Here is a 25,850-nt window from a genome sequence, read left to right on the forward strand (position 1 = left end):
GAATGAAAACTTCCTGATAGCATGGCGGCTAGCTGATTACTGCTAGTTCTGAGTGGCTGTTTCTGACTGAGCGGAGTAATTATGCAGAGCAGAGAGGAGATCAATTACTTTTTTAGAGATTATCTGTCTCATGTTGGGACAGCGAAAGTTTTAATACGTCTGTAAAATGTATTTTTTTAGGTTAGATGCTGCAGCTTTAAGCAGAGGTTCGGTGTGAGAGTCACTACCAGGTGGAGCAGAAGCGGCGCTCCGTCTGTGAAATATTACTACCTGTAGCGTAGCAGCGGTTCAACAGCGAGAGCAGAACCAGCGTCTTACATCGCAGCTCGAAGACTTAAATAATTTTGCTGGTTATTTGTTTAGCTTTCTGACCGTCATGCTAATCCGGGTGAGTGTTTGTAGCTGTGCGCTGCTTTACCTGCTATCTGATCCTCATTGTGTCTTTTTTACTGCAGTGAGCTTCGATGTAGCCAAACTCCGTCAAGTATGGCATTGTTTTTATGCCATATTAGATTCGTTGTGTTGATGCATTTTGACCTGCTTCAATTTTCCGCTGCAACACACAAACTTCCCCATTCACTCAGTGCGTTATAGTTCCACATCACTTAGGATTTGTTGCTGCACGTTTGCGCAGAGTGAAGGAAAGAGGAGACCAGCTGCACAGGCAGGCGGAGAAATGAGAAGCAGGTGATCCGGTTTGTGTGATCGGCAACAAGAGACCGTGATCGGCGATCACCGATCATACACTTTTTCACGGAAGTCGGCCGATTATGATGGGTGGCCAATCGATCGACACACCTCTATTAATAATATATATTCCAATAGACACATGATCATTATCAATAGATACTACATCAGAAAGAATATTAAATAAATAGACTATTCACTGAACTTTGATCCTTACCAGAACAACATTCTGGGGGATGTGGGTTAAAAAATAAAAAAGATCAGTGGAATCAACAGATTTTTCACATTCTTTGGTTACCTAGCAACTCACTTTCTTAGGTTACCTAGCAACAACTTGCAGAGTAACTGCCGCAGCAGCAGTTGAATTTTTCAGTCCCTTATAACTGCTGAAAAACAAAAAACGCTATGGACCGAAAACTTTAGATAAAACAGAAAAACTCACGCCATAAGTTTGGAATTATTTCAGATATTTGAAACAAATAAACTTATCAATAATTATGAATATCGACTGATGTGAAATGCTTTTACGGTAATTTTTTCTGCCGTATTGTCCAGCCCTAGATGTAAGCAAAAAAGTCGACTACAGTTTGTTTTAGAAATTCTTAGATCATATTATTTAGAAAAAAAACAACAGTGAATGGTTTAGGGTTTTAATTCTTCTAAAGGTAAGAGCAGTTTTGTTCCATACTGAAGGAAAACAGACTGAAGGAAAAAGCAGATTGTTTTCCTAAGCATTACACACACACACACACACACACACACACACACGCACACACACACACACACACACACACACACTCCGAGCCCCTCTGCTGTTAGTCGCTCAGTCAGTCCTGATAGTTTTCTGATGATCCTCTCCCGATCCCCCTTCCAACAGGCCTGCGGTACGGATATGTTGCTAATAGTGGAGCTAGCTCAGCCTCTGCCACCACCTCAGGCGCAGCTGCAGCCCCCTCGTCATCCAGCACTGATGATGATGAGGAGGAGGAGGAGGAGGATGAGGATGAGGAAGCAGGTCTGCTTTAGCTTTTACCTCCAAACTTCACCCCTCTCCCATCTGTTTCTGCTTTCTTCATCCCCATAGACTCATGCAGCTCCTTTAAGCATCACCATTCCCTGAAATGTCCTGTCCTGTACACGGTTCTGTTCCTCTGTTGAGTAAATTGTCTTTTACAAGCAAATCCTCTTTAATCAGTTTACTGACTAATCAGATTCCTCCTTCTTCGTCTAAATCAACAGTTCTCATACTGTATGCAGATTTATTCTTTGAAATATAATTTTTATGTTGCTTGTCTTGTTTTTCCTTTTAGAAAGGTCACAAAAAATGTAAAATCTGTCATTTTGATGCTGTTGGGATGTAAAGATTTAGATTGGGTTGATAATGAATCATTTATTGTAATAATGGTCAACTAATTTAGTAATCGATTGTTAAGTGGAGTTCTGACTTCAAAAAGGTTTTTTGCTGAAAGAAAAACACTCAGAACAGAAATTAAGCCAAAATTGTGAAAAAATCTACATTTTGCATTTAAGATATAAAAAAAAATTCTGCAAATATGTTTAGCCCAGATCTCCTGAAGTGATAGTTTTAGCTTTAGCTTAACCTGATTTAAATTCTGTAAAAATTACAGATGTATAAAAATATCAAACGAATGATCAAGCACACACTAAAGGAATGATAGTACAATTAGGCTATAAAATATGTTTTCTTATTTTAAAAAGGAAGTGAATTATTTATTTACTTTTAATCTATTTCTAACCTTGTATAAAAAGGCTTAAGACGTTAGTTGAAAAACAAAGACTAAAATAATTAGTTGTAGCGCTGGACAAAATAGGTTCAACTTTGTTTTTGTTCTTTAAATTTTTTTTCCTAACACTCCATCGTGAAAAACTAATTATTTAGTCTATTAGTGTTTTCAGTGAGCTGTAGTCATGAGCTGCATCGTGTTGCATTACGTATGCAGAATGTTTACAGCTTATAGGCAACAGTTGACCTCTGACCTAACAGTGTTTTGCATCATTCATGGTCAACTGGAAACCGCGGTTTAAATGCTGCTGCTGCTACAGCAATCTGTCATTTTCATGTTTTCCATTTATGCTCAAATGTCATTTATGTACTTGGATTTGAAATGCAAACAAATTAACTTGTGTTAGAAGTGAGTCGATAGTTTTTCTGTAATTTCCATAATGTTGTGTATTTGCATTGTTTTCCAGAACTGAGTCATACAAAAATATGTTGCTTTTTTTTTTAAAGGAATAAGAAAGTGTCAGATTTTTATTCTTGTGCTTGAGTTGACCTAGATTATTAATGATTTTCTCAATATTTGATTTTCAAAATCTCTTACTTTTATATATTTTCCTGTTTACATAATATTTAATCTGAAATCCTCTAGACTGCAAATCCTAAAATCAGTACCAACCTATAATATTTAAGAAATACGGTTTGTGCATGTGAGGGATGTAAATGGTGCGGTTAGTCGGTCTTCCTGGTGTTCTGCCTGTAACGACTCCTCTGGAGCTTTATCAGCCAGAGGTTAACATGTGTTTAAATATAGCCTGTCTTGTTTACTGACTGTCTTGTTCCTCACTGGAGAGTCTGGTTAGCAGACGTTAGCATGTCCCTTAATAAAAAGCGAAGCTTGTTTTAGCTTCCCGTTTGTCCCCAGTGATTTCCTCAGATCCTCTCAGTGCAACACGCTTTGGGTCTTTATGCAAAACATCGATTTGTCTCTCTAAATTAAGCTAAGCAGACAGGAAAATATTCTACCATAGCAATCTGTTGTTTACACAATTATAATATTTTTTATTTTAAAACAGCTCTCAGCAGAAAATATTGAAATTGTTGTTTTGTGCTAAATTATACAGAAAATAATTTGTCTTTATTTTGAGGGAGTTTAGACAACTTGTTTTGGACAAAGTTGGCACTAATTATATAAACATGATCTAGTATTCTTTTTGTTTTGTTTGCTAAAATAGTTTAAGTTTGTAAAATAAAATCCATTCAGTAATGTTTCTATGAACTTTTGGTTGGAAAGTTAACTTCTCTAAAGTTGTTCAAACATTGACTCTTGTTTGTCAATGTTTGACAATTTAAAAAAATTAAAACGTAATTGACTTCCTAAAATAATGAAGCAAGTCAATGTTTTTTCTACAACAGTTTTTTTTGTAAAGCTGCTGAAGACGATAAAAAAAAAACGTGTCAGGGGACTGGATCCAGATGTGCCAATACTTTTCAGAAAAGAAAAACACTATTACTAACCTCCCTCTTTACAATATTGCATTATTTCCTGTTGATCTACTACATAAAATCCTAACAAAATACGTTGTAGGTTGAGTTTGCGATGGAAAGAAAATAACGTGGATTTTCTTGATGTTAAAAACCAAATCCAGCGTTTCTTTGTTTGCTAAATCTGTATAATCTAAAAAATAAATCTTATTTTTTTTTATTAGTCTATACTGCTTTAGCACATGTTGCTTCCTGCGGTGCAGATTCTGTGAATCATTCTTCTCAGCACTGACTGTAGATAATCCGATTAGTGTGACTTTTAGAAGCACATTGAAACACTTTGAATAGTTTTTATCATGAATAATCTGTGATGCTGCATGAGAAGAGATTTGCCACTGAGCTGAACGTTGTAGGAAGAGGTGTAACAAGTGTCTCTGAGAATGCCTAGCTGTCCGCCTCTCTCAGAGCTCATAATCCCGGCGTCTGCTGCTCAGATTTACTGCTAGATAATTGGATCCGGTTCTGTCCAATGAGCTCCCAGCATCAGGCTTGCTGTGTGTTGGTTTGCTGCTGATCTCTCCCTTTGACCCACATGGATTAATGGCTCCATTCAAATATTCTGTCCACCTAATCCTTATGGAAATCCTGCCCAGAGTTGGACATGCGTTGGGGAAACGTGTGTACTCTGTTTGCACTCAATAAAATTATATTTGAGCATTTTTGTCCTCTATAAATATTAAAGTGGAGGACAAAAAGAAAAGGAATTTACAGTTAAAATTCCTGGTAAACAAGGTAGGATCAATCCGTTTTACTTTTGGCAAAATATTCATATATTTAGTACTTAGCATGCTGAACAATATTAAATCATGAAAAAACATATACACTTGCTTTCTCTACATCATGAGCTTTTTAACTCATGAACATTTTACTGTAAGTGTTTGAACAGTGCCATCAGGAGGAGATTTGTTAATTTAATATATTTTGCACACTGTAACACTGTGTTTTTGTTCATCTGAAGCAACATGTTATTTTTAGAGACAACGTTTCACACTGTGCCCTAATGTGAAGTTTGTATTTGTAGCGAGAGGGCAGAAAAAAAGTTTAAATTTAGGTTTTGTTGGGACAAATTTTTGAAAAACATCAGCAATATGATCAGTTTTATAAGTTTGGATCATACATTTTGAAGGGCTGGGAGTTTAACATGTTAATTTTGATTAATTAATCACCTATATAATTCCACATATAATTAATCAAATTAATAACATTTTAATGTAAATAATCACCTCTATTTAATTTATTACACACAAAAGTTCCAGCAGGAACCTTTCTATTCATTTGTTTCCGGTACGCCTGTAAATCTGATGCACAAGCGACATCCGCAAACAGCTGAACGGACATAACAGGACTTTGCATCAATCTGGTGGTTGAATAGCCTGAATAACAAATTAAAAACAATAAATATATAATAGATATATTTGTAACTTTAGGCTTTTCAATTAAAATGTGAAAAATTACTTACAAACGCTTCAATTAACTTGATAAAAAAAATTATAATAAGGCTCATAACTAAAATTTGATTGGATTAAGAACTTTGTCTGATTTTTCTGTTTGTTCATCCAGAAAAATGACTTCATCATCACTACAAACTGCATAAAAAGCCCTGGTTGTCTAATCCACGTCCATGTTTCATCTAATTACTTTAATTCAGTTAAATTAATCTACTACCAACTCACAACAAACATAATCTGAAGACATTCTTCAACACAGAAACAGGTTCAGTTCACATCCAGAAAATGAATAACGGGATTCAGAAAAGTTCAGAAACACACAAAAAATAAAAAAAATAAGAAAAAATTAAATGACACCACTTACTCCATATACATTTAAATGATCAGTGTAAAGCCTTTCTGTAAAATAACAACGCAAATAGAGGTTTGATTTTGATTCTTCTGTCTAAAATCGGCCTCTAATTGTGATTTTATATATATATATATATATATATATATATATATATATATATATACATAAGCCAATCAGAAACTCTCGTCTGCGGTCACTAGGCGGAGTTTGTCTATGATGAGTCAAACTCGCTGCGGATTCTTATTTTTCAGTTTTTTAAAGAGATTAAACCATAAAAAATGGTGTGTCGCTAAAAAGAATCTTTAACGTTTTTGTTTTTCAGTTCTGTATTTATTAGCCGTTTTTAGCACTTTAAAAGGATTAATGTGGTTTTCTGAGTGTGGCAGAGTTCTGGTGATGGTAGAAACCTCTGTTTCTGTCTCTCTCTCTCTACTTTACGTTTTTCCAATCCTCTGAAGCCTCTGCTTCCCACGAAACAACATCAGCACAACGACTCCTTCAGGATTTAAACACAGGCTTTCATGTTTGCTTCAAGCTGCTCCTCTCACTCTGTTCCTCAGAGGCCTGAGGGAGTTAAAGTATTACATTCACCAAACAAAAATCCACACTTTGATTTCTTTGATTTTCCTCTTTTGCTTCCCATTGACTTATTTTTATTTATCTCTACCTTCTACTGACACTTGAAGCTCTTCTTTAATGTTCTCTCAACATGAATTTAATGTCTTGTTTTAACCGTGTTTGTTGTTTCTTTGTTCTCTTTCACCCCAGTACTCTTGGTCCCTCCTGGATGATATATATATATATATATATATAAATGTTTTAAATCCTTCCTGCCTGTTTTTTTTTTTGTCTCTCTCAGGTGGCGACACTTCCTCCTCCAGTACCGGCAGCGCCTCTCCAGTTCCCAACAACTATGATTCCCTCGAAGGCGGCAGCTATCCAGGTATATCATCACCACAAACTGCATTTCCATTGACTTTAAAATTACACAAATTGGAATTGTGAAAGTAAGTTTGCTTAATGAAAACACGCCAATGTAGGAAAAAACATTTTTTTTTTTTTTTTTACTGGAGTGAAGTGATTTTTCAGCTTCATTTAAATAATTTTATTATTACACAAAACTGAAATGGAAACTTTGTTTTGCATCAAACGAGTCACATGATCAACAACCAGCAAGGAGATGGCAGGAAGTTGTGGGAGAATGATGGTGCGGCGTGTTTTTAGTGATTTATTGTGAGAACAAAGTTAATTTCTTGTTTAATGGAAACATCACAAATAAAAGATTGTTTTTTTCCCCCCAACATTAGCAAAATTGACACAGTTTTATGCATTTTTACAGACAAAATGAATACAAAAACTAAAAACTGGAGAATACACAATTTATTATTATTATTATTAAATATAATTTCAGATTTTTGTATGATTTTTGTCCATGTTTACTACAGGTTAACCTTCTAAGCTTGTTAGGGATGCCAATATTTACTAGTGATATTAAACAAATTGAATTTGGAATAAACTTACAGAAAACTACAAAGCAGCCGAAACACTGAGTTCCTTTAAATAAAGGCTTAAAACTCACCTGTTTAGAGTTGCCTTTGATTAATAGGGAGTCAAACATTGATCAACATGTTTAACATTTGACAGAATGGAATGTTTGTTTCATAATTGATGACTGTGTTATTTTAAGATGCACTTTGAATTTCCTTTTTACTGAAATACACTATAAAAATGAACTTGAGTTAATACTGCTGTTATGACAGCATTCATCAATATTTTATTTCATTTTATTTGATCGAATAATTGACAGATTGCTTGATTATTAAAATAATTGTTTACAACAGCCCTAATGTTGAGTAGTCGTAAAAGAGGAGATTGAATGAGTTACACTTTTTAAATTAAATTAAACATCCTACCTTCTGATGGGTATTTTTCTCGAACCTTCATTAAAAGAACCACAGACAACGTATATGAATTTTATGACCAAGCTTTTGCAAAAGGAGAAGACTCGGCAAACTGCTCCTCCAAGCCGTTCACTGAGCGTCTGAAGCCCTTTGGTTACAGCTTGTCTTTTATTATCAAGCAGAAACAGGGAGGATAGGTAAGAGACAATTTATTACTGCACACAGGCAGTTTCTAAAATAGGGAGTATTCCGGTTGATAAGAAGGCACCTGTGAAAACGTAATTTAAGGTCTGGGAAACACACAGTTAACTTTTTCACATGAAAGCACAGGCAGATGGGGCCTCCAGGTCACACAGAAGAAAGAACACTTTAAATCGAACATTAGACTGAATATGAACTAAAGTAATAACAAAATGATAATACCAAAAAATCTCTAACACCTTCCTAAAGTGGCATAGTTAAAGTAAAATACCCAAACACTGAAACGTTCCTGTTTTAATGATGATATCGATGCTGAAATGTCTTTTGCACAGATTCCATGCCGCCCTCCAACAACATGACCAATCAGGCTCCGCCCTTTGGTAGCTATGGTTACCACGGCATGCAGTCAGCCTATCAGCATGGACAAGCCCCTCGCCCCGATGCTTCCCCGTCCCACAGCGTGTACAGTCAGCCGGGATACCAGCAGTACTCCCAGGTGACAGAACAGAGCCTCTGTGCAGAGAGAAACTTTTTATTTTTTGTTTTCTAACCGTTTCTTCTTCTGCAGCCATTCCCCAACCTGTCCCAGCTCTCTGCCGCTCTGGGCGGGTTGAGCGGCGTCCCAGAGCTGGAGATGGAGGCCCTCAGGCCGGTCAACCTGCTGCAGGAGAGGAACCTGCTCCCTTCCAGGCCCTTGGAGGCTCCTGAGCCGAACCTCAGCCCCGATCTGAAGAAGGTCAACTGCTGCCCACAGTAAGTTGGTCACCCGCCTTCATCGTTCAACACTTCTTCTTCTGATTATACTGACGGTCTGTTCTTCTGCTCTTCTCTCCAGGACATTCAGGTGCACCTTGACGAGCATCCCTCAGACCCAGGCGCTACTCAACAAGGCCCGCCTCCCTCTGGGCCTCCTCCTTCACCCCTTCAGAGATTTACAGGTAGCAGCTCTTACTCAGAGCTGGGAAGTAATTAGTTACATTTACCTGAGTAACTTTTTTGAGAAAATGTTCTTTTTACTTTTTACTTTTTATTTATTACGAAGTATTGCTACTCTTACTGTAGCAATACTGTAGCGTTACTGGATTTTCTACCCACTGAATGAAAAACAAAGACATTTTAATCAAAAATTCACCAGACACACACACACCTACTCTTTTTGTTAAAGTTTTATAGTGAAAGAAACTGATTTGCAAAAATTTTTCTTTTGCCTGAAACAAATGAATGAATCAAAGAACAGTCCAAGTACGCATTCATCCACGTTTCGTTGGACGTGGAAATAAAAGCCTGTTTTGGTCGTCTGTTCACGCAGAAACAAAGGAATGTTTTTCTAAAAGATACAAAATGGAGAAAACAAGTAAAGAGGCCAGTACTCGAGCAGAAGGGTGAGTTTAACCCTTTCCCTGCTCCTCTCTGCAGCAGCTCCCAGTGATCACGTCCAACACGATAGTGCGGTGTCGCTCGTGTCGGACGTACATCAACCCGTTCGTCACCTTCCTGGACCAGCGCAGGTGGAAGTGTAACCTCTGTTATCGAGTCAACGATGGTAGGAAACTGTTAGGTGCTGACTTCTTCATCCTTTTATATGATTTAATTAAAATCTAAGACTTTTCTTCTTTTTTTTTTCCGTCTTGTTTAGTTCCAGATGAGTTTATGTACAACCCAGTAACGAGGTCATATGGAGAGCCTCACAAAAGGCCAGAGGTCCAAAACTCAACGGTGGAGTTCATCGCTTCCTCAGACTACATGGTAAAATTCTCCACGACTTTCTGTTGTTGCAATGTGATTGTTTGTCCACTAGAGGGAGGTGTTGTATTTTTCTTTAAATAGGATCTAAGCTTTTGAGGCAACAGCTTACTTTCTGTCTCTGTCCCTGGTGTCAGCTGCGACCCCCACAGCCGGCGGTCTACCTGTTTGTGCTCGACGTGTCTCACAACGCCGTGGAGGCAGGATACCTGAAGTACTTCTGTGAATCACTTCTGGAGAACCTGGACAAGTGAGTTTGGACAACTAAATGAGATCATAGTTTGGAAACTGCATTTTGCTTTGACTCAGGTTATTTTTGTGTTCTGTTAAAAACATCACATTGGGGTGTTTTCCCATTTCATAGTCCGGTACTTTCTTGTTCAATTGGAGATAAAAATAGCAACATTTGTTACGTTTTCAGCTGGTGCAGTTTGCTTTTACACTGCACTGAGTCAAATGAGCCAAAACCTGTTCCCCTCCTCGCCAGTGGTGGCACTGCACCAAGAACCACTCAAGGAAACGACACAAAAACTGAAGAAGACACTGTGCACAACTTCCTTTTTCACAGAACATAAACAGAAACAGAGTGGCATTCCAGTTTAGCGAATGCCACTCGTTCTCTTTTGTCTTTATTTGAAGATAATGAGCTATTTCTCCAGCTAGCGCTCTCACACTTTTATTTTGGTTTTAGTTACCCAGAATTCCCTGCACTTTAGTCTACTTTCTGCTTTTGCTTTTGCCAGGCGTTCACATATGCATTCGAGTTCACTTCAGCCGAACCGAGACCAAACTAAAGTTTGGTTTTTGGTCCACATCAGAGTTTAACTATGTATTCACTCCTCCTCAAACAAACTGAACTTTCTGGGCAAACGAACCCAAGTTCGACTAAAGCGGATTAAACATGGCCGGTGTGAACACACCCTTAGCTCTTATTGGAGGCTTTTTCCTCAACGTTTGTTTTGTTGACGTTTTCCCGCCTAAACGATCACAGATGGAGGCTGTTTTGCGTTTCAGGTTGCCAGGAGACGGGCGCACCAAGGTGGGCTTCCTCACCTTTGACAACACCGTCCATTTTTACAACCTCCAGGAGGGACTGTCTCAGCCACAGATGCTGGTGGTGTCGGACATCGATGGTACGTCTCTTCACTCCCATTAGAAAAGGATCATGGAGAAACTCTGTTTTAACCACTGGTTGGTTTTGTGTAATTACTGCAAATAACTGTGTTTATTTCTAAAAGATTGGTAATGATTTTATTTGACTTGATCAGAAAACTGTGTGTTGAATTTAGTGAATTAAAGACCAAACGTTTCATACTTTTAATGCTTAAATAATTATTTATGTAACAATTTCATTAAAGTTGTAAATATATATATTAAATATTTTAGATATATATTAAAATAATTAATTATATATTAATTTATGTTACAAATAAATGTATACATAGTCCAAGACTTTTATAAAATTCTGAACTGATAATTGCATCAAAGTGTATTCATCATGTTAAAATAATCAGATAAAAAAAAAAAAAAGTATTTTTAAATCCTATGTTCCATCAGATCTGAATTTTTTTTTTTTTTACCTTTTATAAAACTAACTGGGCGTTGCTAATAGCTTCTAACAAGGTGATTGGTCTGCATTTTTCTGACTTATTTATCAATTTGAAGCCATTTTCACCCATTTTACATCCATTTTTATGATTAATCTTTAATGTTTTTCTGTTATTCCATCTGTTTAAAGTATTTACATTTATTGTAGATTTCCAGACTTTTTTTTTTCATGGACAGAAGAAAAATGACTCCTTTTCTGGAATTTAAATTGTATCATACAGTTTGAGTTAAAAGCTAAATTTCTCCTGGAAAAAGGAAAGTGAGATCCAAGATTTGATTTAAGGAGAAGTTATAAGATTTCCAGATGCTATTTTGTGTAAAACTCTTTTCTTTTAATGTCACTATAACTGTTTTTGCAGATGTTTTTATACCGTCACATGACAGTCTGATGGTGAACCTAAAGGAGAGTAAAGAGGTACTTATCTTCGTTTTTCCTTCTAGCAGTGGTGTAAAACATATGAACATTTTGACTAAATTTCACGCCACGTGTGAGGATGTTAAAATTGATTTTCCTTCCTCAGCTTGTGAAGGAGCTGTTGACGTCGCTGCCGGCCATGTTCAGCCAGAGCAGAGAGACGCACAGCGCTCTAGGTCCCGCCTTACAGGCCGCCTTCAAGCTCATGTCGCCCACCGGCGGTCGCGTCACGCTGTTCCAGACTCAGCTTCCGACTCTGGGAGCAGGGAAGCTGCAGTCAAGAGAAGATCCGAACCAGCGTTCCAGCACCAAGGTTCGTGGATTTTGATTATGGGAGATTTTGGAAACGTTTCTGGGACCAAAGGATTTGATGCGGTGGAGAGTCTGGCAACATTTGGAGGAACAACTGAATGACCTTAATGAAGGCTGCATTAATCTACTTATGAAGCGGTTTACTAGTTAGCACTTCAAGTGTGACTGGAGACTTCACCAAAGATTTTGGATCCTGTCAGTTTTGGCTGAAAACATTTTTTACATCCAAAATGGCTTTGTCCTTCCATTACAAATGTGTGCAAAACTACGCCAGTATTCTGCTAATGTAAAAAAAAAAAAAAAAAAGAACACATAATTTAAATAAGAGTCTTTATTAAAAGCATGTGATTAAATCACTAAAAAAACATGCTGCGTCATGATAGTACAGCTGCTTCCTGTTGTCGTCTTCTTCATGGTTTGCGCAGTGGCAACATCTGGTTTGTAATACAAAAAAATGTGAAACCTCATCCCACCGACAAAACTTTTTAACTTTTTATCAAAACCTTTTTCAAAATTGGGGTATTTCCGTTAAGCAAATTTAGGAATGCAGTTATTTATTGTGATTAATTTAGCCTAGCCTTAATTACATACAGTCTTAAATTCCTGTATCTAAAATGAAGGCCTTAAAATATCTTAAATTCATTCAAACAATGTAAGTTGGTCTGAAATAAGTTAACTACATGTCTTAAATTTTGTCTTTGCAGGACTTTTTAATGTCATATGTTTATTTTTCTCGTGGGACTTTCTGTCTATCAAATATTTGAGTTGCGCGCAGACGTCTTCCTGTAGTTCTGTAACTCAAGGCAGTCGAGGCTACCGCTAACTAGCTGCTATTATACCCATGCTAGCTAATTAGCTGTTTTGGGTCTATCATGGGAAACTGTAAATTTATCATCAGTTGAATATTTGTGTATTTTGTGCCAAAAGAAACTTGGCATTACTGCAATATAAAATGTGGAATTTTATTTTGTACATTTCTGTTGTGATATAGATTTAAATTTTTATTCATAATGGTCTTTAAAAGGTCTTGAGAAAGCCTTAAGTACAATTTGTACAATTCTGATATTATCAGTATGTGTTGTATTTATTTCTTCAGTTACGTTTGACGTCACATTCTTATTTTAGGTTCTGGATTTGGGTTTCTAAAAATCTCAAATGGAAAAACTAAATTAATTATTAATAACCTACTTTTTGGAAATGTTCTCAAATTGTTCTCTCTTTTTGTTTTACGTTTGACTGATAACTCTTCAGGGAGCACAGCACCTGGGTCCTGCCACAGATTTCTATAAGAAGCTTGCTCTGGACTGCTCCGGGCAGCAGATTGGTGTGGATCTGTTCCTGCTCAGCTCACAGTACGCCGACCTCTCATCACTGGGTAAGAACAGGTTTGAAACTTCTGGGTTCTCATTATGTAGGATAAAAGCTTTTAGATTTCCAAATAAAAAGAAATTCAAATGTTCCTCCAGATCTATTCAACCTGAGCAACCAATTTCTTTTTATTCTTGATAATTTTTTTCAAAAATTCAAACTCAATTTAAGTTCAGGAATACTTTATTGATCCCAAATCCATTGTACGGCGCATACAGCAGACCAAACATTCTCGAGTTCCACTTGGGTTGCTAGGTGATGGGCGGAACTCTGTTGGGGTTGCTAGGTGACGGGATGTACTCGCTGGTTTGCGACATTACATTCCTGAGGTTTTTGAAACGGCTCATCTTCCAGACACCAAAAACCATTAACTTACTGCCAAATAAGCAGCTGGGTGTTTTCTTTTTTTTTTTTTTAAAGTAGAAACTCAAATGAAAGTAGAAAATGTGAATTTTGCATAATAAGTTCCCTCTGAATTTCAATCCTTCTCACATTCGAAGCCTAAAAATACATAATTCTTTCAGCGTGTGTCTCCAAGTACTCGGCGGGTAGCGTCTTTTACTACCCCTCCTTTCATCACACCCACAACCCGGTGCAGCTGGAGAAGTTTCAGAGGGACCTGGATCGCTACCTCACCAGGAAGGTCGGCTTCGAGGCCGTCATGAGGATACGATGCACTAAAGGTACCCCCAACAAAATGTGACACTCGTTTTGTGTTCTCAGATGTTCCTCTGAAGCCGTTCTTAAACCTAGATAATGTGGTTTCAGGTTTATCCATCCACACGTTCCACGGTAACTTCTTTGTGCGTTCCACCGACCTGCTGTCCCTGGCTAATGTGAACCCAGACTCTGCCTTCGCTGTCCAGATGTCCATCGAAGACTCTCTTGCTGATTCGTCTCTGGCCTGTTTTCAGGCTGCTCTGCTCTACACGTCCAGTAAAGGTAAACCCAAATTCAGCACCTAAAAAAACTGACTGTTCTCTCATGCAATAAATAATAGAAATAAAAGTAATCTTGTTATAATTTGTCGGTGTGAAGGGAAACGGCGGATCAGAGTCCACACTTTGTGTCTGCCGGTGGTCAGTCAGCTGAGCGATGTTTACGCCGGCGCTGATGTTCAGGCTATCACGTGTCTGCTAGCCAACATGGGTGAGTTCACAACTTTTACCACTTTAACTTGCATTGTTTTACTGAAAATTATTTAATTTCTAAAGATTTTAGAAATGCATTTACTTCTGGGTCGGTATGGGTGCTTAAAATCCTTGAAAATGCTGCTTGAAAAGTATTTTGATATTCAAACTGCACAGTTTTGCAGTCAAATACTTGATTAAAACCTAAATTTGTAAAGCGTTATTTACAGTTGAAACCAGGTATTTTTATACACCTAACTAAAGGTTAGGTGTAATTTTTTTTCTCACTACCTGAAGTTAAATCAGACTAAACTTCTCTTGCTTTGGGTCAGTTAGAACAGTGTTTTTCAACCATTTTTGAGTCAAGGTACACTGTTTTAATTGAAAAAATCCCAAGGCACACCACTAACTAAAATAAAGATACTCTGTAGGGTATATAGTCTAATATATAGTCTATATATAGTCATTCTTATCAAAGTCTCTTGAATAGGAATCAAATAAACACAAAAATGTATTTTTATCACATTTTACATTTCTTATTTCAAATTGCACTTAACATATTCACTTCAAAAATACACCTGAACAGCCACAACAATGTGGTGTTAAATTTAAAGAAGTTGTAGAAAACGTCAGTGTTTTACAAACTAATCCACAAACATCTTATAGCCAGAATACAAAAAATAATTCTTATTTTGAAAGAAGCAATAATATTTGGGAAACATTTCACTTCATATTCACTGTTACAATATGAAGAGTTGCATGTACAAAATGTCCATATCTGTATATTTTACCCACCTGGTGTGAAACCTGTGCATGTTTGGATGAAAACATCTGATTTCCTGGCAGAAATTGAAGAAAACATTCGTGCATCACTAATTCTCGTTTTAATGTAAAATGCTCTGTACCTACTGCCATCTAGTGGTAAGAACATTACATGATTACGCCGCTGCTACTACTACAGCAGATACTCGAAGATGGCATTATTTGCAGACAATTCATTTTCAAAAAATCTTTTAAAACCAATTACCGTATTTTTCGGACTATAGAGCGCACCATACTAGCACCTTTAATAAAAAAACAAAATAAAATAAAAACTGGAAGCTGCTCTCGGTTTTCCATTAGGACTCAGCAGAATGCCTCGTCCTAATAAATCTGCTGGACGCAGCACTCCGTCTCCAAAGTCAAACCATGGTTTCGTTCACACCGAGCTTATAAGTGTAGCGGCTCTGTTTCCCTCCTGTAGTGCCAGATCGACAGCCCTCAACTTAAAAACTGCATGATATGAGTTTGAAAACATTTCTCCGTCGTGTCTGCTGCTAGCATGTGCTTGTTCTAAATGAAAATTAGCACGTTCTTCTTTGATTTACAATTTTGACTTCTAATGATTCACTTCCTGCTAGAGAGCCCCCTGGTGGTTGAAGAAAAATCCACAGAAAAGCCACAGCGGGCTACAATCCGCATGGTTCAAAGTTAAGGAAAAAAGTAGCAGCTTTTAGTCCGGAAAATACGGTACCATAGTGAAATTGAATAATTTCCACGGCACACCTGACGATCACTCACGGCACACTAGTGTGCCGCGGAACAGTGGTTGAAAAACACTGAGTTAGAATCACCAAAATTATTTCTATTTGCTAAATGCCAGAAAACTTAGCAGGAAAATTATTTACTTTATTTTTGAATATTTATTATTTCTAATGGCTCAGTGACGTTTTCATCTGTGTAGCTGAAGTAAAGATTCCCTCATGTTTTTAGACAAAGTCATTGAAATTGTGGGATATTTTTTGTTAAATTGGTTAAAAACACAAAAATTGCTATATTTTAGTTCACATTGTCCCGCTGTAGAATTTCGAATTCTATCACAAGACATTATTAGTAACAGTAATAAATTATCCGTATTGCATGTTTTACCTCCACTGTGAAAACTTCCTTTGAAAATGTTAGAATTTTGCAGTGGGAGTTTTCTACCAACCCTGTTATCAGTCTTTATCGCAGGTGTCGGTTCCCCTCCAGTTTTATAATTGATCTTTGCTGTGTGTTCCAGCCATCGATCGATCGATATCTTCCAGCCTGTCAGATGCTCGTGATGCTCTGGTGAACGCCGTCGTGGACTTTGTGAGCGCCTACAAAAGCAGCGTGTCGAACCTGCAGCAGTCTGGGGTCGTCGTCCCTGCAGCCATGCGACTTTTCCCCCTCTACATCCTGGCTCTGCTCAAGCAGGTGGGAGTTGGAGCAGAAACGATTAATTGTGATTAATTGATTACGGAAGTAACTGTCACCAAATTTACAAATTATTAACTGCAAAACACAGATTCAGAAAAGGCAATTTGCTGAAAAGTAACATATCTGGAGCAGCAATTAAGCAAATAATATACATTTTGCATTTAAGATAAAGAAACTAAAGTAGTTTTAGCTTCCACTGGTTCAAATTGACTAAAGGAAAATGTTTTTCTTATTTAGAAATGAATTTGCGTCTTTTAATGTATTTGTAATATTTTATAAAAACTGATTTAAATGGTTGACAAATCTGCAAAATGTGCCATTATTTTTAGTCGGTTAATCGTCACAATAATTGATAGATTAATCAATTATTAAAAGAAGTTAAACTCTGGAGCATTATTTAAAGGTAGATTTTCTTTTATAAAACGTGAAAAACTTGTTTTGCAGATAATTTTTGAGTTCTTCAAAACAACTATGGGAAAATGCTTTTAAACACTTTTTATAAAACCATTCAGCTCTGTTAACTCTGTAAAACCTAAACAGTAAATGTGGATTTTTGTTTCCTGATTCACACAACAATTACACAATTTTTGCTTTAATAAATACGGTTAACATAGAAAAAGTGAAATTCAGAAAAACAGAAATAGGGGAATTTTGCAAATAACAAAACAGATTTTGTTTCTACACAAGCCTGGAAACATACGACATTGTCACAAAAAAGATCAAAAAGTCTGTTACCTTTGATTATGTTTCTAAAATTAAAATGTTCAACATGATGCTGATCAAACCTCTTTACTTCTCCTTAGTCAATCAATCTACTAATTTATCCATCATGACAGATATTTAATCCACCACTTAAACCAGAGAAACCACTTCATCACTCAGTCCAGTCCCTGATCAATCTATCCAATTTTCCAATTTATCCATTGAATATCTCCATCTTTCAATACGCCCCTCTCCAATCCAATATCGTTCAATACATCCATTGATCCAGCTGTCTATCATTCAATCAGTCCTTCCATCCATCCATTTGTTAAATGCACACATCTGTTCATCCAGACGACTTTCCATTCCACTCATCCTTCCATCAATCCTAAACATTAACGTAACCAACATCGGAGAAATGAATTGCTGAAGACATTTCCCGGTTTGTTCCAGAAAGCGCTGCGGACAGGAACGAGCACGCGGCTCGATGAGCGCATCTTCGCCATGTGTGAGTTCAAGACGCAGCCGCTGCCGCAGCTGATGCGGATGCTTCATCCCGACCTGTACCGCCTGGACAACATGTCTGACCAGGTGGGATGTTTAACTAACTAAAGCATTCTCACATATCGCTGTGTTTAAAAATTTGTATTCCCACGATTCAGGTTGATTGATACACAAGAAATGGAAAGTTGACAAACTGTTAAATACATGTTTTCACTCAGAGAAGTCAGTCTCTATCTTACACATTTGTCATTATGATTGTAGACTTGTAGTCTCTTTATTCTGTTACATTAAGTGAAACCTTTTTGTGTGTCCTGCAGGGGGCGCTCCATCTGAATGATACTGTAGTTCCTCAACCTCACCTGCTGCATCTTTCTGCTGAGAGGCTCACCAGAGACGGAGCGTTCCTCATGGACTGTGGCAACGTAAGTAAAGGTCGTTTCTCTGGGAAGCCATCTTCCTGAGTTGTATCTTCAACCACCTCACATTTTGTTAGCTTCTCTAGTTTTGTCTTTTCTTTTCTAGTTTTTCTTATTTTCACATTTCTTGATCACACGTAAGTATTTTATAAAGACTTAGGAAAATAAGCTTTTATTTGAATTTTTTTTTTTTTTTTTGCTCAATTATGCAAATCTTCTCTTCATGTTCTGCTTCAGTTTTCTGCAGAACTGCTTCAGAACTTTTTCAGATGAACCTGGTCAAATTTTCTAAAGAAGAAAATCTATTCCTCATCTTTTGCGATCCAGTTATTAACTGGTTAATCAAAAAAATAGTCGACAGATCAGGCCTAATCTGAGGTATTTTTTTGCTGCAAATGATCAAGCGTTCACTGAAGGAATGTTATTTTGTTGCATTTTAGATAATAAAATGGTTTCATATTTAAAAAGGGAATTTAATTATTTCTTTATTTGTATTTCTAATATTGTATAAAATAGGCTTAAATGAAAAATCTGCAGAATGTGCCGGTTTTTGTATCCGATTAATCGTCAGAATAACCGATTAATCGATAACTTAAATAACTGTTAATTGCAGCCCTACATTAGTTATGATTATTTCTGATTTTTGTCAATGACCTTCTGTCTCTCCAGGTGTTTTATCTGTGGATCAGCAAATGCTGCAGCGAAACGTTTATCCGTGATGTTCTGGGCTGCTCCAGCTACGCTTCAATTCCCCCCAACATGGTCAGTATGAGCTGGACAAGCAAAATACACACAAAAACTGCAGGATATTAGCATCGCATGAACTCTTTCTGCAGCTCACTGGTGCAATTCATCATTCCTCTAAAATGACTGATTTGCTTTTTTTCTGTTTGCCTTGTAAAATAAAACAACTCGTACAGCAAAACAGATTTGCTGGTGAAGCTTTTCAGATTTTATTTTAACTACCTAGAAAGTTCAACCATCACTTCATGGTGGGTGTGATGGAAACACCCAGAATAAACAACAAATGTCAGCCTCTGCGTTTTTTATTTCTGTAACAATGGGGCGATTACTCCCAGTGCTACCTACACACCCGCTCTTCCATCCACAGGAATCCGTCTGTTGACTCCATTGTGCAACTTGGATGACGGGGGGAATCCACATTGTCTGAAACATAGTAAGAACAGTGTTGGCTGATGTTTTGGTTGTCCTCTCTCTGTCCCTGTCCCGTTCAGAGTCACATTCCTGAGCTGCAGACTCCTCTGTCGGAAAGAGTCCGAGCGTTTCTCGACTGGCTGCAGGACAACAGAGCGTTCAGCTCTCCGATCCACATCGTCAAGTAAGCAGAACCGGAGTCACACGCCACTGATGCTACTTTCTGACCCACATAAATGAGGGTGTTTATTAAAAACCTTTTCCATTAAATGTGCTTTTATTTTGCTTTTTCTTATTTCAAAATGTATTTTTGTACCACCTGTTGACCAAGGTGCAAATGTCTTAAAGTTTTTGTTACAATCACAAGCCTCATCCCACTATGCACAAAAATTAATGCCTGTTTGGAAAGTAGAAGAAAATATCTTGTTTCTAAAAGGTGTGACCCCCTCAAACTGTATAGAACCACCTTCCATTGTAGGACTGAAACGATTAATCATAATTAATCGATTATTGAAATAATCGTCAATCAATATGGTGATTCAGTCATTAACTGGACTATGAAGACTCAAAAACAAAAGTCATTTGATGAAAAAACATATTCAGAGCAATAAATAAACCGAAACTATACAAACAATATATCCAAACATTTAAGATAAAATCACTTAAATGTATTTTACCCAAAACTCATCAAGTGGAAATAGTTTAAACTTCAGGTTTAATAAACAAATGCTGTTTTTTAAGAAATTTAATTATTTCTTTATTTCTAATATTGTATAAAAAAGGCTTATGTGGTTGAATAAAAAAATCTGTACGTTATGCCTTTCTTATATCTGATTAAGCGATTAATCATCAGAATGGTCAATTAATCGATTACTACAGTAATCATTGGTTGCAGCTGTATTTTGCTGCAGAACCAATTGAGTCGAGAGTTTCCTTATTTATTCACTTCTGAATCAGTTGGACCTTTCAGAATCAAAGGAATTGTGAAAAATTATGCATGCCACACTTTTCAGATTTTATATTTGGGAAAAAAGGATTAAAATCTTGCGTCTCTCTTCATCCGCTCCCCAGTTAAATGCTATCTTGTGTAGTGTGTCACACACAATCGCTGTAAAATAATGAACACTGGGATTTGAAAGCAGAAAATATAGAAAAGTTTCATTTGCAAAGCCCAACAGACTCAACTAACATTAACTAATGTCAGTTAAAGTTAGTTTAGCTTCATGTTTCATTAAGCACTTTAGTAGATGTCATGAAATGAATCATAAGATGCGTGAATTTGTCTCTCCACTAATAAGTCCTGATCTGTGTGAACTGAAATTAGAACTATAGCTCTTGTGAAACATTAAATTGCACAACTTTGCTCATCTGTCTGTTTGCCCACAGCTAGATTGCTTCAGAGATTAACTGGACCCGTCATGCATGTTTTCAGGACCTGGTTTTGCTGGTTTTGTCTCTAAAGTAAAAATGAACAGTAGATAATGAAGCTTTGTTGTAAAAGTTGTTTTAATTGGATTCGGTTAGAAATGTTCAGCTTCAGTTTGTTTTATTGTTATGATGAAACAACAGAAGGGCAAACAGAAACCGGGTGGAGACGGTTTCTTGTAGAAGAGACGGGTCTGAGGTCAACTGGAGACTATTTCCAGAGTAGAAACACGGTGAGGTCACTGGTTGGGAGTCGTGGTAATGGCATCTACTGGGAACGCATTGTTTCTATTTCCTAAGCTGCTTGCGGTGCGGCATTGTTACTCAACCACATGTTTACGCCACTGATGTCAGGACGAATGGGCTGAGTGGTATTTCAATGGCCGCTTGTGTGGTGATGTGAAATGACAGCAGAGCTGACATTCATTTCCCTAAAATTAATGTCCAAAAACAGATGGAGGCCCATTAAAACCCACCTCAAAGAACCTCAGGTCTTCTTTTTGAAGCTAGTTTGTTTTTACTTTAGATAGCAGCAAATAAAGTAGAGAGGAATAACGAGCTGCGTGATCGAATCAGGAAGGATCTTTATTGCTGCAGCATAAATTTAGGGGGGAAATATTTCCCAGTCCACACAGACAGAAAAAATGTCCCATTATATGGATTATTTGCATGAAATCATGTGTATCAGAAATATTTGCACTCTTCTTTAACACTTGAAACGGTTGAACTATACCACAAAATAGGCCTATGTATTTTAACCTGAGGTTTTCTGCAGGATTTGGCTTCATCACACATGGATGAACGTCGGTTTTCTTTCTGGGGAATCAATCAACTTTATTAAAGACGCAGAATAGGTCCATAGTGTGAAGATCTAAAAGAAAAACAATAATAAAATAATAAATCATTTCTCTGTGGATTTGATTAAATGTTTTGTTTCATTATTTTGGTATCGGGCCTCTGTTTCATGTCATACCTATTCTACAGCAAAGTAGGAAGTCATGATTACCTATCAAAGCACTCTGATCAATGGTTAACGGGTAAATGATAAATAATTCATTCATATTTTATTGTAAATATTCAGAATGCCAGTAATTCTGGTATATGTTACTTTGTTTTTGTACTAAATGTAGTACTGCAACCAACAATTACTTTCATTATCGATTAATTGAATGATTATTCTTAATATTCAATATAATCTAGCAATTATTCTGATGCTTAATTAGATAAACAAATGGCCACATTTTGCAAATTTTCCATGTCAGCCTTTTTTTACAATATTGCAACAACACGTGTCAATAATCCTGGTATTTTTGTATGAATATGCATGAATCAGTCTTTAATATTTTTTTTCTGGCAGAGACGACACGTCGGCGAAGGCCACCTTGTTCCAGCACCTGGTGGAGGACCGGTCTGAGTCGGCGTCGTCCTACCACGAGTTTCTGCAGCACATTCAGCAGCAAATGTCCAAGTAGGCTCCCGTATCGCCCAGAAAGACGTTCAGACGTTCCTCAGGCCCACGGGAGAAGAGACTCCGGCCTCGCTGAGTGTGAGCTAGTGCTAGGCCAGTTTTAGCCAGACGAGTTTCCTCTCCATCCTCCAGATGGACTCGGTGAATAAATCCATCATGGAAGTTTGTGAATCAGAAAGAGAAGTTTTAAGATGTTATATGGATTTGAATGAGCAACCGGGTGAAGTTTGAGCCGGTTCAACGCAGAGAAGAGGAATCAAAGTCGAGCCATGAAGATGCCACTTCCTTAGTTCAGTTTGTTTTGTGAGCCTCACATGTAGCCCGTGCTATTTTTTCGTTTTCGTTTTTTTTTTCTCTGGTTGAAATGTATCTTGAAAATCGCCCTCTGTGTTCTACCTTTCCCCTGTTTTGAACACACTGGAGAACATAGAACAAGAATCTGGCATGTGCTTAGAAATGCAAACAGCATGTCTCGGTTTTGTCTGCTGCTAGGCGACGGCCATCTTGGGAACATGATTGGGTTGGATGTTTTTTTTCCGTAAACTTTCGGTCCTCTCTGGTCCGCTGAGAGGACGTTGGATTCATCAAACAACACAATCTTCCGTCTGCAATTTCCTTCTCATTGATTTTATTTTTTAAAGCGCTAAGATCGATATCCACTTTGTAACTACTGAAAAGAATCTTTTATGTGTGATAATTTATGAACCAGCTTATTAAATAAAATGAAAAAAGACACTGACTTGATGTGTAGTTTTTAAAATTACTTATTTTAGTTTAATCAAAGTTGATTCCAGACTAAAAGCAGTTTTTCAATGGCTTCTCTCTCATCTCACGAGTTTCCTTAATTTTTTCAACCTTTCTGATTTTTTATTTTCTAATTTTGGAAATCATCTTAACTTAATCCAATTGAGAAGTTCAATAATTATAGCTGATAATTGTGTCATTATTGAATATTGTATCTAATAGCTACACCTTGCATACTGTTAATCTTTTGTGTACAACCAGCTCTACATTTTTAAGCAGTGTTTGTATTTTGGAGTCAAAAATTGCTTGACAAAATCTGTAAAACCAAAATATTTAATTCTAGACCCAGTTTGTCCTGTTCTAATTTAGATCAACTTTGATGCATTAAAGTTTAATTTGTTTAAAGACAATTCCAACTTTTAGTTTAGCTGCTGCTGACTTTGGTTTCTGAATGGTAAGCCAAAAACAAAACCTTTCTCATCCAGCAGCCATTGTGCAGGCGTACACGGTGTTGGGTATAGTGACAAGTTGCATTTACTCAGTTACATTTACTTGAATTACTTTTTTTTATTTATTTATTTTATTTATTCATTCATTTCATTTAGTACAAAAAAAACAACCTAACACGTTTTTTATATATATATATATATATATATATATATATATATATAAAGAAATAAAATATTCAAAGAAATTGGATTTGATCTGGAATTAAATGTCATTTTGCCTGATTTTGTTACTTATATGAATTATTGACATTTCTTTTCCTTAAAATACCAAAAATGTCCACTTAACTTTATATTCTGATCCATCTGATGATGTAATTTTTAAATATTGAATAATCGATCATTTAATTAGTTACTTGGTTATTGAGCATACTTTTTACCAAATACCTTTTCCTCTTAAGTTTTTGGACAGCTACTTTTTACATTTACTTGAGTAACAGAATGTTGAAGTAGTGCTACTCTTCTTGGAGTAGAATACTTCTAGAAGAGTCCCTCTAGTTCAGTGTTTCCCAACTCTGACCTCACTGACCTGCATGTTTTAGATGTTCCCCCTGCTTCAACACACCCCCTTCAGATGATTGCAATTCAGCAAAACCCTGTTAATTAGCCATCAAATGAAATCATGTGTGCTGAAGCAGGGTAACATCTAAAACATGCAGGTCAGTGTGCCTGGAGGACCAGGGTTAAGAACCACTGCTCTAGGCATGGAGCGGTAAAATTAGCTGCCCAAACCTTCCGGAGCTTCGCTTTGGTTGCTAGGCGTCGTCTGCAGTTGCTAGGTAACGGCGTAACGCCCGTTGGATTTTGGATTTTGAAACGGCTGATCTTCAACACAAAAACAAAACAAAAAAAAGTTAACTTTTCATAACAGGCCACCTTTAAAAAGACTTTTCTTAATCCGCAGGAGCATCTGAACTCCCCAGACTTAAGTTGTATATTATTTTTACTCTTTGAAGTTTTAGTGACGCCCCGACAGCAAAGTGTTTTTAACTAACTACGACGAGGTGCTTCCAGGTAGCAATAAAGCAATTTTACGATGCAGCAGCAGCAGCAGGTTAAGCTCTTCATCTTGTGGAAGGGCTTCCGTTGCTCTGCTTCCGTTTTCATCATTTTCCATCTTGCGGTTTAATATGAAACAGTTGGAAACCCTTAACGTCTCTTCGGACTCGGGAGTTTAATGAATTCCAAAAATTCATGTTTGAGAACCGCAGTGACTCAGATGTTGCTCTTATATCGACATCCTTTGCTTTTGGAAGAAAGCAGAGCATAAAATGCAAATAAAATATGAAGAGTTTTAAATAAATTGCTACAAATATAAAGAATGATAAAATGGTAATTTTATAACAATAAAAATTACATGAGAAAATATCAGTTTATGGCTTTTTGGGTGTCACCCTTTTGCTTAAATGCTAAAATCCTTTTAAAATACAGGATTTTCTAGACTACTGGAAATAATCATAATAATGCCAATGTCTGTTTTATTGTTAATTAAAAAGTAATAAATCCAGTCAAAATATGACTGGAAGGATACATTTCTGCTGCTGATTGCTTTTGCAGAACCTCTGTGAGAATCAACTCTTGTTTTCTGTAACTGAGTATGTTTGCTTCAGAAGGAGCTGCCAAGCACTGTAAATATAAACGTCTGCAGTAAACACACAAACAGATCTGGCTCCCATATGGTCTGTCTGCTGCTGTTCGCATGGAAAACTGCTGCCTGGGAATCTCAAATATTTCCTCCAGTCACGCTTTCGGTGCCAGCCCCTGCATAAGTGGCAGAAGTAGACATTTTGTGTGTGTGTGTGTGTGTGTGTGTTCATGTTTTATGAAATGAAGTTCAGATGAACGTATGGGTAAACATGTTGGAGGGGAAAATCAGATCAGATCCATTTCTGTCAGCTCATAATTTACTTTCTGCCAGATGCTTGTTGTGACATTCCAGAAGCCAAACTCAGAGTTCAGATGCATCAACAACTTGGTTTGAATCTCATTTTAAACAGCAAATAATTGAGAACTGTTCTTCCAGCTAAATTTAAACTGGTTTTTACTGGTCCAGCCCTAAACACACCCTTCACCCCAACTGATCCCTCCTCTGATCTGATCTGGGAAGTCACAGCTGTACATTGAGTAACTGCAAAAACAAACATAAACAGGATGCACTTCATTCAGTTCTACCTTCAATGTGCTTATTTACCATTGAAACACATTTATTTTTAGAACTTGTCTCATTTTACTGAAGTTTAGCCATGAGACTCATTGTTTTAA

At 37.0% G+C, this 25,850-nt stretch overlaps 1 protein-coding gene and 1 long non-coding RNA gene across 3 annotated transcripts in view; one reads left to right on the forward strand and one right to left on the reverse strand.

The window, feature by feature from the left end:
• sec24b (SEC24 homolog B, COPII coat complex component) overlaps positions 1 to 23,077 on the forward strand; it is a 30,201-nt gene extending 7,124 nt beyond the window's left edge. Inside the window, exons 4-24 of one of the 2 annotated variants that reach the window (XM_008421167.2) lie at positions 1,565 to 1,702; positions 6,630 to 6,713; positions 8,205 to 8,368; positions 8,441 to 8,625; positions 8,708 to 8,810; positions 9,289 to 9,415; positions 9,509 to 9,618; positions 9,753 to 9,865; positions 10,630 to 10,748; positions 11,583 to 11,638; positions 11,745 to 11,951; positions 13,202 to 13,325; positions 13,843 to 14,001; positions 14,087 to 14,260; positions 14,357 to 14,467; positions 16,490 to 16,665; positions 17,824 to 17,961; positions 18,192 to 18,296; positions 18,960 to 19,052; positions 19,526 to 19,629; positions 22,228 to 23,077. In XM_008421167.2, coding sequence (XP_008419389.1) covers positions 1,565 to 1,702; positions 6,630 to 6,713; positions 8,205 to 8,368; positions 8,441 to 8,625; positions 8,708 to 8,810; positions 9,289 to 9,415; positions 9,509 to 9,618; positions 9,753 to 9,865; positions 10,630 to 10,748; positions 11,583 to 11,638; positions 11,745 to 11,951; positions 13,202 to 13,325; positions 13,843 to 14,001; positions 14,087 to 14,260; positions 14,357 to 14,467; positions 16,490 to 16,665; positions 17,824 to 17,961; positions 18,192 to 18,296; positions 18,960 to 19,052; positions 19,526 to 19,629; positions 22,228 to 22,342 — 2,705 coding nt within the window. In that variant the 3' untranslated portion in view covers positions 22,343 to 23,077. The remainder of the gene's footprint in view (positions 1 to 1,564; positions 1,703 to 6,629; positions 6,714 to 8,204; positions 8,369 to 8,440; positions 8,626 to 8,707; positions 8,811 to 9,288; positions 9,416 to 9,508; positions 9,619 to 9,752; positions 9,866 to 10,629; positions 10,749 to 11,582; positions 11,639 to 11,744; positions 11,952 to 13,201; positions 13,326 to 13,842; positions 14,002 to 14,086; positions 14,261 to 14,356; positions 14,468 to 16,489; positions 16,666 to 17,823; positions 17,962 to 18,191; positions 18,297 to 18,959; positions 19,053 to 19,525; positions 19,630 to 22,227) is intronic. The other variant, XM_017307120.2, reaches the window with a different exon arrangement.
• On the reverse strand, positions 19,371 to 24,846 carry LOC103471899 (uncharacterized). Its single transcript, XR_534758.2, has 3 exons — positions 24,584 to 24,846; positions 24,321 to 24,413; positions 19,371 to 19,457 (listed from the first exon to the last, which is right to left on the reverse strand). It is a non-coding gene; the product is annotated as an uncharacterized LOC103471899 (long non-coding RNA).
• Between the last annotated feature and the right edge of the window lie 1,004 nt (positions 24,847 to 25,850).

This window comes from Poecilia reticulata, chromosome 10 (genome assembly GCF_904066995.2).
Source record: "Poecilia reticulata chromosome 10, P_reticulata-male-v2, whole genome shotgun sequence".
In the NCBI taxonomy this organism is placed as follows: Eukaryota; Metazoa; Chordata; class Actinopteri; order Cyprinodontiformes; family Poeciliidae; genus Poecilia; species Poecilia reticulata.